Consider the following 12,490-nt stretch of genomic DNA (forward strand, 5'->3'; position numbering starts at 1 on the left):
ACCCATTCTGTACCATATACTCAGGTTTTTGAGTTTATGAATAATTTCATCCATGATGAGGTTAAACAGCAGCGGGATCAATGCGTCTCCTTGACGTTTGCCTCTTTCCACTGGTATCGGCTGTATTAATTAGTTTGTTATTAATTCTGGCCTGTATGTTATTCCTGCTGTATATGTTTTCGATAGTCTTGATAATATCTGACGGTATGTTTCGTTTACATAACATGTGAATTACGTCATTCAGCTGTACATGGTTGAATGCCTTTTGTAGATCTATGATATTGATCTATGATCTATGATACATTGATGACTTTTTAAATACGTATTTGTTTTTTAGACTGAAAATAACCTTCCATTAGTAGTAGTTAGAGTAGGCAGGACCTTAAGGTTTCCAATTGGATATCTGCAGTATGATATATTCAAATCTTTCGCGTTTCCCTTAGAGGCTATTATTATGATAGCTGTTGGAACAATACTATTTGTTTTATTCTTTGTTGCTGTATTGTTCGTTTACCGAAGAAAATCAACTCAAGCCGAAAGAGAATACAAAAGAATTCAGATTCAGATGGATACACTGGAAAGCAATGTTAGGTCTGAATGTAAATTAGGTAAGTGTAATTTTAAGTTGTGGGTTTGTAGATTGTAAAAAATATGACCATTTGAGATTAAGATTAATCAATTCGCTGCCACCACCAGGAACTTGTTAACTGATTGCACAAAACGTTACTTTATATACCAGAGGTTATATTCAAAATTATACTATATCGTCCTATTAGAGGTAAAACTCACTAACTACACTTTTCAGACAGTTGAGAAAAATCGATTTAAAGGTACAAATTGTTTTTTAAATTCACCTGACTCGAATATTGGAATTTTTGTAATGCAACTTTAAAAAATAAATAAAAACAGATATTTTAAGTCATATTTCGTCAAAGGAACTATGACACAATCAATATTAGATAAATTTTTGTAAAGTTGACACCATCTATCTATCGTCCGTCGGCAAATTCAAACAAAAATATAACTTCAGACCATCTTTTACCACCTTTAGTCCAGACAAATTAATATATGTATTTAATATATTTTTAATACCAAAAATGAGATGTTTTAATCAAATATTGCTTCAAATATAATCTGCAGAATAATTTTAAATCACGTTCTGCTAATGAACTTGCTTTTTTGCCCTTAAAAATAGAAAAAAGTTTCAATTCTATTGCTTAATATTTCATCTAAATATAATCGTCTAACAATTTTAACTGTACTAATGCCCAAGTATACATTTTCAAGTGTTAAACTGATTGATTTACGATGAGTAACCCGGTTGTAAAAATGCCGGCGTGTGCTGTATCAAAGGGACATCGGTTTACTCGAATTTCATAACATACAAATGTTATCTGTTTGAATTTGCCGGCGGACGAAATATCTATGGACCCGACTTTACTTGATGACTTTTTCCATGAACACAATTATTGGATATTGAGAAGTTAATGAATTTGTCTCCGTAAAATTTCGCTGACTTACAACAAACGAACTATCAGAAATAACAGTCTATTATTTAAAAAATGAACAATAAGTTTCGTTATTCGAAAATAAATGCAATTCTTTCGGCATTTATGATATCCACAAATGTCGCCTGCTTAATCGCAAAATAGATTATGTTAGGTACCCTTTATATAATAAGCTATTACTGTTACAAAGAAATTTAAGCTCATATTTTTTTAATCAATCGCTGAACAGATAATGCACACAAATATAATGTACAGTTTCAACAATACAATGTAACATACAAGTCGCCTGCTTAATCGCAAAATAGATTATGTTATCTAATGTATTGTTTAAAAGATCACTAAGTACCGATTCGGCATTCCAGATTGTAAGGAAAAATTCACTAAGTGCAATAATAAGTTTTAATGAGTTTTACCCTGAAACCGAAATTCACAATATTTCACTCCAGGTTGGAAGGAAAAATTCACTAAGTGCAATAATACGTTTTAATGAGTTTTGCTCTGAAATCGAAATTCACAGTAATGCACTTAGTGAATTGTACCATAAATTATCTTAGCAATAAGAAGGGTTAGAGCCCCAGGTGACTTCTCCAGGGCTGGGCAGTACCGTATTTAGTTCAAATTGATGAAAATGTCAAATTCTCAAAAAAGTGCACTTAGTGAGTTTTACCTCTAATAGGACAATATTATAATAGGTCAGAAGGAATAATAATTGTGATCGGTGAAGTCAGCAATAATTTGCGATATGAGGATGACACAGTACTCCTAGCTTCTACTCAAGATCTGTAAACATTACTTGATAGTGTCGTTGAGAGTTATAAGGAAGCAGGTCTGGATCTGAACATACGGAAAACCAAAATACTTATAATAAGTAAACAACAGAATATAAAACCGTCTATATTATGTAAATAATACCAAACTTGAGCAAGTCAATCAAATTGTAATGCAGAGAGTCACGGTGAAATTAGATCCAGGATAGAGCAGGCCAGAGCTGCTTTCAGAAGTATATCTAAGGTATTATGTAACAGATCTAAAATTGGCATTGATGATCTGCCTACTTCGCTGCTACGTGTTTTCGGTCTTACTTTATGGTGTCGAGTGTTGGACTGTGAATAAAATCGATTTAAATCGCCTTGAGGCTTTCGAAGTGTGGTGCTATAATAAAAGAATCTTTAAGAGTGAATAAAATTTGAAACTCCACAATACTAGAAGGTCTCAGCAAGACGACTGATATTATAAAAAGCATAAATAAGAGGAAGCTGGAGTATTTGAAGCGTTTGAAAAAGCGTTTGACAGAGTACGCCACGATAAGCTAAGAGACATTCTTGAAAGAAAAGACATACTTACTCATAAAGATTATTATCATAAAGATCTGAGAATAATTCTCAATTTATATTGGAATCAGACAGCTAACATCAAAATAGAAAATGAGACACCACAAGCAATAGAAATATGTAGAGAATATGTATTTTGTCACCACTGCTATGTAATGTATATAGTGAAAGCATCTGCCAGAAAGCCCTTTTGCAAGCAAACGATGGAATCGTAATGAATGGAGAGGTTGTAAATAATATTCGATACGCGGACGACACTGGACTAGTTGAAAGAACAGTAGAAGAATTACGATTACTTAAGTGGGTGATCGACGTGCGAGCCATATTACCGCGGTTTTAAGAACGACGGTTTTACTCGCGGCTCGTTGTATGCTGATCGACTAGCGAGCAAAACAGTCGTGTCAACCGTCCACAGCCAACGTGTCGTAACTTTTGTTACTTTCTTTTCTGTAGGAAGCTCGCAATTATTGATTTTTTTTCATTTTCATCGACTCTAGTTTAGTTAGGTTCTTGTTTTTACCATATTTAAGAGTTTAACATATGCAGTACTTAAGTCGAATTGCTTTGTTTTTGTACTCTGGCGATATACATTTCCATAAACAAGAACAGTCTCGTAAGCAATATATAAATTCTAATAAAAAGTCGTGGCTGAGAGTTCGCATATCCATGATTAAAAACTGGTCTTTTCAGTTCAACGGTCGCCGAAAACTGTCGGCTTGGCTCGTCAGTCGTGATACACGCGCGGTTTTGAACGACGAGCCAAGTAAAAAATAAAACAAGCTGACGAGCCGCGAGCCAGGCTTGTCGTTAAATAAAACCGCGGTATTGCAATGATACACTGGCGAGCTTTACCGACGAGCCACAAAACCGCGGTTTTCAAATTAGCATTCAAATTGAAAAAGTATCAAGTTACAAATACTTGGGAACTTCAATAAACGAAACTGGAGACCAAAACAATGAAATAACAAGACGTATCGAAATTGCCAGGACCACCTTTATAAAGATGAGAAAATTCTTCTGCAACAGAGTTATAAGCATCCCTCTACGATTAAGAATGCTAAGAGGCTACATATTTAACACACTATTATACAGTGTAGAGGTCTGGACTCTCAAACAGAACACCGTAAAAAAAATTGAAAGTTTCGAGATGTGGCGCTACCATCGAATGCTGAAGATAAGTTGGGTTGAAAGAGTCACAAACCTTGAAGTATTACGAAGGATAGGAAAAGACCCAGAAATTTTGTTAACGATAAAACGAAGACAACTCAAATATCTGGGTCACCTGATGAGAGGACATAAATACGCATTACTTCAAAATATAATGCAAGGAAAAATAGAAGGAAGACGCAATCCAGGCCGTAGAAGAATGTCATGGTTGCGGAATTTGAGAGAGTGGTTTGGCTCACCACTAATAAACTTTTTAGGTCAGCTGTAAACAAGGTCAGAATAGCCTTGATGATTTCCAATCTCCGATAGGAGTGGCACAAGAAGAAGAAAAAGAAAATCGAAAATAGCAGGCAAACGCAGTCCAGGATGAAGAACAACTTGGTTGAAGAACTTGCAAAATTAGTATGGTGTTGATACAAGCATGCTATTTAGGGTGGCCGTCAATAAAGTTAAGATAGCTATGATAGTAACCAACGTTCTGAAAGGACATGGCACATAAAGAAAAATATGATAGGTCTGACATCTGTAGGGAGCTTTTGCTTTAGAGACATAATGTTAATAGCCAACAGCCGGAATGGATGGGACAATATAATAAGAAATGAGGTTTAAATGAGCTGTAATTGACGCGTTTAAAAAAATAGAGTTGAATAAATTAGCAAAATAAAAGCATTTTTCGTGATACTCTCTGATACAGGTATTTAACATCCTGCTTTTTAAATTTTTATGGTAACAGTATCAGTAAATATGCACAAGATTAAATGTAATTTTTTATTTATAAACAATATATAAATAATGTAAGGTCGCTATTTGATTTTAAATATTAAAGGTGAAAACCGGTCAATTATAAGGAAAAGTTAACAATTTATTGCTTAATTATTGCAACAGTAGCTTCCAATTTTTTTTTAAATTTAGGAATTTTCAAGATTTTTTGAAAATTAATAACTTCTCTAAAAGTGGTGACATAATTTAAAATATTTACCATAAACATTTTAATCGTTAAAATGATTTAGTTGGACAATATAAGCCTCTCCCTTCAATTTGGTGCTTTCATAATTCATGTAGACCCAATAGTTTAGGCATAATAGCGTTGTAGATAAACAATTTTAACTTTGTAGATAAACGTTGTAGACAAAAGCTTTCTGAGATAAACGACATCAATATTGCAATAACTATTAAGGGAAATTTTAATAGCTATAGAAATATTTGTGATATTATTCTCATTCTCACGCGAAAATAAAGTTTTTGCTTTTTAGAAAAGTTATTAATAATTTTTAAAAAAAATCAACTTTTGAAGCTATTTTTGCAATAATTAGGCAACAAATGAACAAAAATAACTATACAAACTCTCATTTTAAAGGATTTCATATACTTTTTCAGTAAATTTGTCTCACTTTGCATCCAGATGAAAACTTGATGAAATCTTCTTCTTCAGATGCAAATCCACTAATGGATGTTAGCGATCACATTTTCCATTAACTCTGTTTCTTTTAATGTGTATTAGAGATTGGATGTCGCTGATCCCTGTCCATTGCCTTATGTTTCGGAGCCAGGCCATTTTCTTGCGTCCTATTCCTCTCCTTTCTTCAATTTTACCCTCGATTATAAGTTGAAGGAACTGGCATTTTTCCTTTCGCATGATGTGACCCAGATACGCCGTTTTCCTTTTCTTGGTGGTTTCGAAAAGTTGGCGTTCTTGGTTGATTCTTTTAAGGACATCTACATTTGTGACTTTTGCCGTCCATGGTATCTTTAGGATACGAAGGCCACATTTCGAAGGCTTTTAATTTGTTTATATCCCTCATTTTGAGTGTCCAGCCCTCTACGCCATATAGCAGTACCGACCATACGTAGCACCTAGTTCAACTTAGTGAAAGTTGAAGATCGAATTCTGAACAGGTCAGTACCTTGCTGAATTTTACGAAAGCTTGTGTAGCTTGCTCAATGCGACATTTTACTTCCCTGTCCGATGCCCAGTCTTCAAAAAGCCACGTTCCCAGGTATTTAAATTTGCTCACTCTTTCAATGGACTTTGTATTCAGTGTTATGGTGGAGTTGTCAAGTGCATCCAAGTTTCTGGAGATGATCATGAATTTGGTCTTTTTGGTGTTAATCGCTAATCCCATTCGCTTACTGTATTCTCCGATTATAGTGACAAGTTGTTGAAGATCGTCTATGTTGTTACAAATTAAAACACCATAATCAGCATATCGACGGCGGAAAAGCAGGAACTCGTAAGTGGCAAGATGATGATTTTACAGGAGACCAAAAAAACCGAATCATTTTTCATTTAGGACGTATCTTTTTATGTTTAGTAGTACCGTTTTCTGTAATTTAAAGGGAAATTCTTCGGGAAATTTTCCCAGCTTTAACCGCTGGTAAATAGATGCCGCTACACTTATTCTAAAGCGAAAAGCGAAATAACTCATTTTATGTAAATTTGTCAGTTACGAGGTCCTGCCTATCCGTCGTCGATATCGTATGTTGTTGATCAATACTCCATTAACTTTGATTCTCATCTCTGCATCTTCCGAAGACTTTAAAATATGACTTCCGAATAAATGTTAAATAAAAGAGGGGAAAGCACACATCCCTGTCGAACCCTCTTTTATATATATATATGCTTTCTGTTGTTTTCCGGGTTTGACTCCGCGTTGAATAATTTTGGTTTTGAGAAAAACCATTATTTTGACGACGTTTCGGCAAGATCTCACTTGCCATTGTCAAGTCAGGTAGTTCCGCTTCTCGCTGCTGCTTGAAGTAAACTGAATTCTTACTCACGATACCGTCACTTATGTAGTTGATCCTGATGGGGCTGCTTGTCCTGCGCGAACTCTGGCTCTTGTTATCGGTCCAGTGTAGGTTGCAGTCGCCGGAGGGATGTTACGCGTAGATGTTGCGGCCTGATTTATTTTGGTCTTTTTCTTCAGTACCGTTTTCCATGTTGTAGGAAGCCGTCAACGTCATAAAAATTTTTATTAAAAAAAAAGTTTTATATAGAATTGTCTACTTTTAATTGTGCCTTTTGATACCAGTACAAGTTATAGTATAGTACAGTAGTAGTTTATAGAAATCTTACATTGTTTATTACGAGAGGTGAATCAAATATGAACCGACCTTTGCTAATAACTTTTTATTGAATTATAATTACAACAATTAAACAATACCCCATTTTTCTCTGGAAGGAATATACATTCCTTCCTTCTGTATGCATTTTTCCCAGCGGCTAGTGCATTCTATTTTCATAAAGAGAATGAGGAAGGGTATCTAACCAATTGCTCACAAATTGCTCCACTTGATTATTATCATCAAAACGCGCTCCGCCTAGTGCATCTTTTAATGGACCGAACATGTGGTAATCACATGGTTTAAGATCAGGACTGTATGCACGATGTTCAACGAGAGTCCAATGCATTTTCGCTATTTTTTCTTGTGTTAGGCCAGCTGTATGCGCGCTCGGGCGTTGTCATGCAAGAGCAACATATTTCGTATAGGACATTGCCGTCTTTTGGACCTATAGGCAGCTCTTCTTCTTCTTCTTTACGTGCCATCTCCGCGACGAAGGTTGGCAATCATCATTGCTATTCTCACTTTCGACACTACAGCCCGAAAGAGTTCAGTTGAGCTGCATCCAAACCATTCTCTGAGATTTCTCAGCCATGACATTTTTCTCCTACCTATGCTGCGCCTTCCATGAATCTTTCCCTGCATAATTAATTTTAGGAGTTCATATCTATCACCACGTGTTATATGACCCTCTCCTTAGTACTTCCTTATTGGTCAGCTCTAATGTGGTCCAAAAGGCTACAGTAATAAGCGACATTAATAGTTCGTCTCTCATGAAGAAAATCCAGTAACAAAATGCCACGATAATCCCAAAACAGTCACTAAAACTTTGCCTCTAGACAAACGAGTTTTCAGCGTTATCGGACAATTTTTGGACGTCGTTGATGACTTTTGTTTTGCACGGCATCTTGTCCTTCACGAACTTGTCTATGCCAAAATTTCACTTGTGTACTGACTGGACAGTGTTGATTCCCCATATTGATTTTTTAATCTTAGCCAAATTTCAGCGAGACCTACATTTTCATTTGCAAGGAATTTGATAACAATGCGTTGTGCAACACAACGTGGCACTGCTCTCTCACTCATGGCAGTAGTAACTGACTGCACGTCATTAGAGAGCAGGCGGTAGCGCGCAGTCACACATTAGACTATAACCTTCCACCACAGGACTAATTTAGAACTAATCACCAGCTTATGCTAAGCAGGGATAGAAAGGTCGGTTCGTATTTGATTCACCCACGTACATATTGTTATCACCAAATTGATCAAAAGCAGTCGTTAGACCTGTATCAAGAGTGTCTTGGGAAAATCATTACTTTACTGGTCTAAAATTGAAATGCCATGAATTTTTAAATCACTATTCTGCTTGTAAAGGTAAATTTTAATGCATAATTTGCGTGTCAAGATATAAATATTGATAACGGTAATCTCAAATAGTTATAATATATTCTATATATCAGTTTTATTGTTTTAATTTAAGCAGTACTTAACATAACATTAAAATATGATGAGATAATGATAATAAATTTAAAAAAATTAATATTTAATGAATTATAAATCTATTAATTAAGGGTTTCACTTAATTTCAACACTTAATTATTTTAAGAGTTAACTAAAATATACTGCTGAATATAATTTGAATGGTATATTTAAAATTGTTAGAATAAATAAGATTAAATGCTAATTTCTATAGCATTGTTTGACAGAGTGAATATGTTTTTTTACCTACCTCTACGCTTTGCATAGAGTTCAGAACTTCCTAGTCAATAAGTTTAATAAAAAAATGGATGAAGTTGCCATATTTTGTTAGTTATAGTTTTTTGTTTTTATGCTAGCCATAATAATTACCTATCTTTGAACATAATTGTCCCCTTCTTTCTTTGGTCTCCTTTTCGTGGACGCAATTACCTTGGTTTGGCTTCTTATTTGAGATGATCTTAGCATCCCAATTATAATATTCCTGTTTTTGATTAGTAATTTCCTGATCTAATTATAGGATATCATAAGATGTCATGAATCAAACCAAATGGAGGTGTTCTGGAAGCCAAAATAGCTTGAATCTGGCGTACCTTAGTACAAAAATGTACACAAAAAAGTTAAAGCCCCTTAAAATAATAACAATTGTAATGTATTTTTTCCTATATCATGAACTGTTTGACATTTTGTAATAAAAATCAACACGTGGCTTTCTTGTGGTGAGAGATTCCATTTCATATACAAATCTTCCTTGACCAATTAATTTTTGTAATTTCTAAGTTCAAATATTATGTCAAGTGATTGTACACATATTTCATAATATGGATTTCTTTTCACCTAGAGTAATGGTATATGGCATGGTGATTTTTTTTCAAAATCTGCCCAAGAAATGTTATTGACATTCGTTCAATAATTCTATACTGTTTTCTTTCCTAACTAAATTGAAAAGATAAATTTGTTATAATTTAATATTTACTGCTTAATTTGATTTATGTTTGCTGTGTTTTTTGTGTAACTTGAAAATTAATAAGTAAAATGTTAGGAATACATATGCTTTTAGCATTTGCTGAACTTCAAACGGATATGACTGATCTCACTGCCGATTTAGAAAATTCTGGTATACCTACATTAGATCACACCAGCTATATCATGAAGGTTTTTTTCCCTGGAGTCAGCGATCATCCCATCCTAAATGCACCAAAGGTAAGACAGATATTCTAATATTACTAATAACACTAGCATTATAGCTTAAATAGAAGAGAAAAGGAAAGATAATAATAATGCCATCTACATTCCTATCGCCACCTACGCTTTAGAAACTTCTTTAGACGATCAAAAAAGCCGATTCGAAGAGTATAATGCAAAGGCTTTGGAAATGTGGGTCTACCGTAGAATGTTGCACATACCATGGATCGCACATCACACAAATAATTCAATTCTAGCAGAACTTACATAAAAACTAGACTCGCCACAACTATCAACCAAAATATACTGAGATATTTTGGACATATAACTAGAACTGGGAACGAATGATAGTTGAAGACAATGTACCGGGCAAAATATCATTGCCTTTTATTTCATAAATTGGAATGTTTTGGTGTGAGTGGTAAACTTCTTTGCTGATTGAAAACTTACTTGCAGGACAGGTCTTTAAGTGTCAAATTTAATGGTTTCACTCCTAATGAGTATTTTACACTCTCAGAAGTGCCTCAGGGCTCCCACTTGGGATCTTTATTGTTTGCAGTTTTTATTGATGATGCTATTAAATCATTGACTGATTGCGAAGTGTTGGCATATGCCGATGACATAACGTTGTTTTGTTCTGTTAGGGATTATTCTGACTGTGCTAGGCTACAGAAATCTCTCGATTTATTTGCGAATTGGTGTGATAATAACAGATTAGTCGTTTAGTGGGGATTATTCTGACTGTGCTAGGCTACAGAAATCTCTCGATTTATTTGCGAATTGGTGTGATAATAACAGATTAGACAGAGTTAATTTCGATCTCATCTTCATTTTTAAATTGGTTAACGGAATGATATACGTTCACTTGAACTGCTTCAACTGGTTTGTTTTCACATTCCTTTCCGCGTCCTTCGTGAGAATACACCATTTCATATTCCTTTTCGTCGAACTAATTATTCTGTGAATATAGGTCTGGTCAGACTTCTTGTTCATGCTAATCGGTTGCCTCATGAGACAGCCTTTTTGACCTTGTCCTTAAATGCCTTTAAACAATCTCTGAAGCGTTAAATTTAATTGTAATTCTATATACATATTTATTTTATGATTTTGTATTTTATTTAGTATTTGTTTGTAATGTTTATAAATGTTGCTTAATTGTATATTTTTGTCAATGCTCCGTTTATTAACAATAAACAATAAACAATAAAAGAGTCGGAGGAAGATCTCCAGTCGGACCAAATAAAGGACATGACTGATTACTCATTCTCCGAAGCAAAATAACACACACAGGAAAGAGATCACTGGACAAATATAGTCCTTTGTGACAAATCACATGACGCCACTAAATCCTTACGAAAGAGAAAAGATAGAAGAGGAGGAGGAATGATAGTGATTTCTTAAAACATTTTCTTTGTTCCTTTTGGATTTATATAATACTTTGATTAATTAATTAACTTAATTTATTAATGTTTTAGGTGCGATTAAATGGTCCAAGAACAAATTATGATACAGCTATGTTACAATTTGAGCAATTGATAAATAATAAACATTTTATACTCACCTTTATAGATATATTAGAGTCACAAAAGACTTTCAATATTAGAAATAAGTAAGTATAGCCAATTGATTCAATTGTATTACTGTTGAAATAGAAATGTTTAAAGCTCACTCTTAAATTCAGCACTGATTCTGTAGTTATATCATATATCCTAAAATAAGTAGACTTCCAGATAGAGACCTATTCTCCGTTTCAAACATTAGAATCGGTATGGTTGTATATTGCAAGCGTGTTTACCATTATGTGAATTATTATAAATAAATCCTCCTTTAGTATTCCACAGCAGTTAATAGCGATAATCCTTTAAAATCACCTGCCTAATTAATACTACCTTTCATGGCCTCTGTCGTGAAGAGTGCCAAGGTTGTCAGAAAATTCTCATTTAGTTCGCATGGGGCTATCCTTGTACACTGAATAGCATGTTTGAAATACGATATAGTCTGGTCCTGTTATATTACAGCTTCTCTTCTTTATCATTTATCTTCTTTTTGCAGTTTAGTAGTCCTCTCTCCTTCTCCATTTAGATCCTTACATGTGATGCTGTATCATAGCTAGTTAATGCTCAGCGATATTTGTATTATTCTTATTAATTCTTAATTATTTTTTAGAGTAAATGTAGCGTCCTTACTAATGGTAGTATTAATGGGTAAAATGGAATATGCAACAGATATTTTAAAAAGTTTATTGCTACGTTTAATCGATAAGTCTGTAAATACGAAGCATCCACAACTAATGTTAAGGAGGACAGAGAGTGTTGTAGAAAAAATGTTAACAAATTGGATGGCATTGTGCATGTATCATTACCTTAAGGAATACGCCGGATCTTCACTCTTCTTGTTATTTAAAGCTATCAAACATCAGATAGAGAAGGGTCTGGTGGATGCCATTACTCATGATGCTAGGTATTCATTGTCTGAAGAGAGGCTTTTGAGGGAAAATGTGGACTATAGTGTTGTGGTAAGTATAACAACCACAAAATCTATTATGATTGAAAAAAAATGTATACCATTTTTATTCAGTTGCAATGCGAAGCCAAAGCTGTCTTAATTTTTACTTAGTTCAGAGAGCTCAACCAGCACTCTTATCGACGATTTTGCCACTTTTTAGTGGCTCCTCAGAGAATGCATAGGAATGCATAGTAGCAGAGAGAGCCACTAAAAAGTGGCGACATCGCCGATAAGAGTGCTGGTTGCGCTCTCTGA

General features: G+C 34.4%; 1 protein-coding gene across 2 annotated transcripts in view; it reads left to right on the forward strand.

Annotated features, from left to right (window-relative positions):
• LOC114338513 (plexin-B) overlaps positions 1-12,490 on the forward strand; it is a 462,796-nt gene that overhangs the window by 419,468 nt on the left and 30,838 nt on the right. For both annotated transcript variants that reach the window (XM_050641507.1, XM_050641508.1), the window contains exons 7-10: positions 338-608; positions 9,606-9,748; positions 11,206-11,339; positions 11,897-12,245. In XM_050641507.1, the coding sequence (XP_050497464.1) occupies positions 338-608; positions 9,606-9,748; positions 11,206-11,339; positions 11,897-12,245 (897 nt within the window). The remainder of the gene's footprint in view (positions 1-337; positions 609-9,605; positions 9,749-11,205; positions 11,340-11,896; positions 12,246-12,490) is intronic.

This window comes from Diabrotica virgifera, chromosome 10 (genome assembly GCF_917563875.1).
Source record: "Diabrotica virgifera virgifera chromosome 10, PGI_DIABVI_V3a".
Lineage (NCBI taxonomy): Eukaryota > Metazoa > Arthropoda > Insecta > Coleoptera > Chrysomelidae > Diabrotica > Diabrotica virgifera.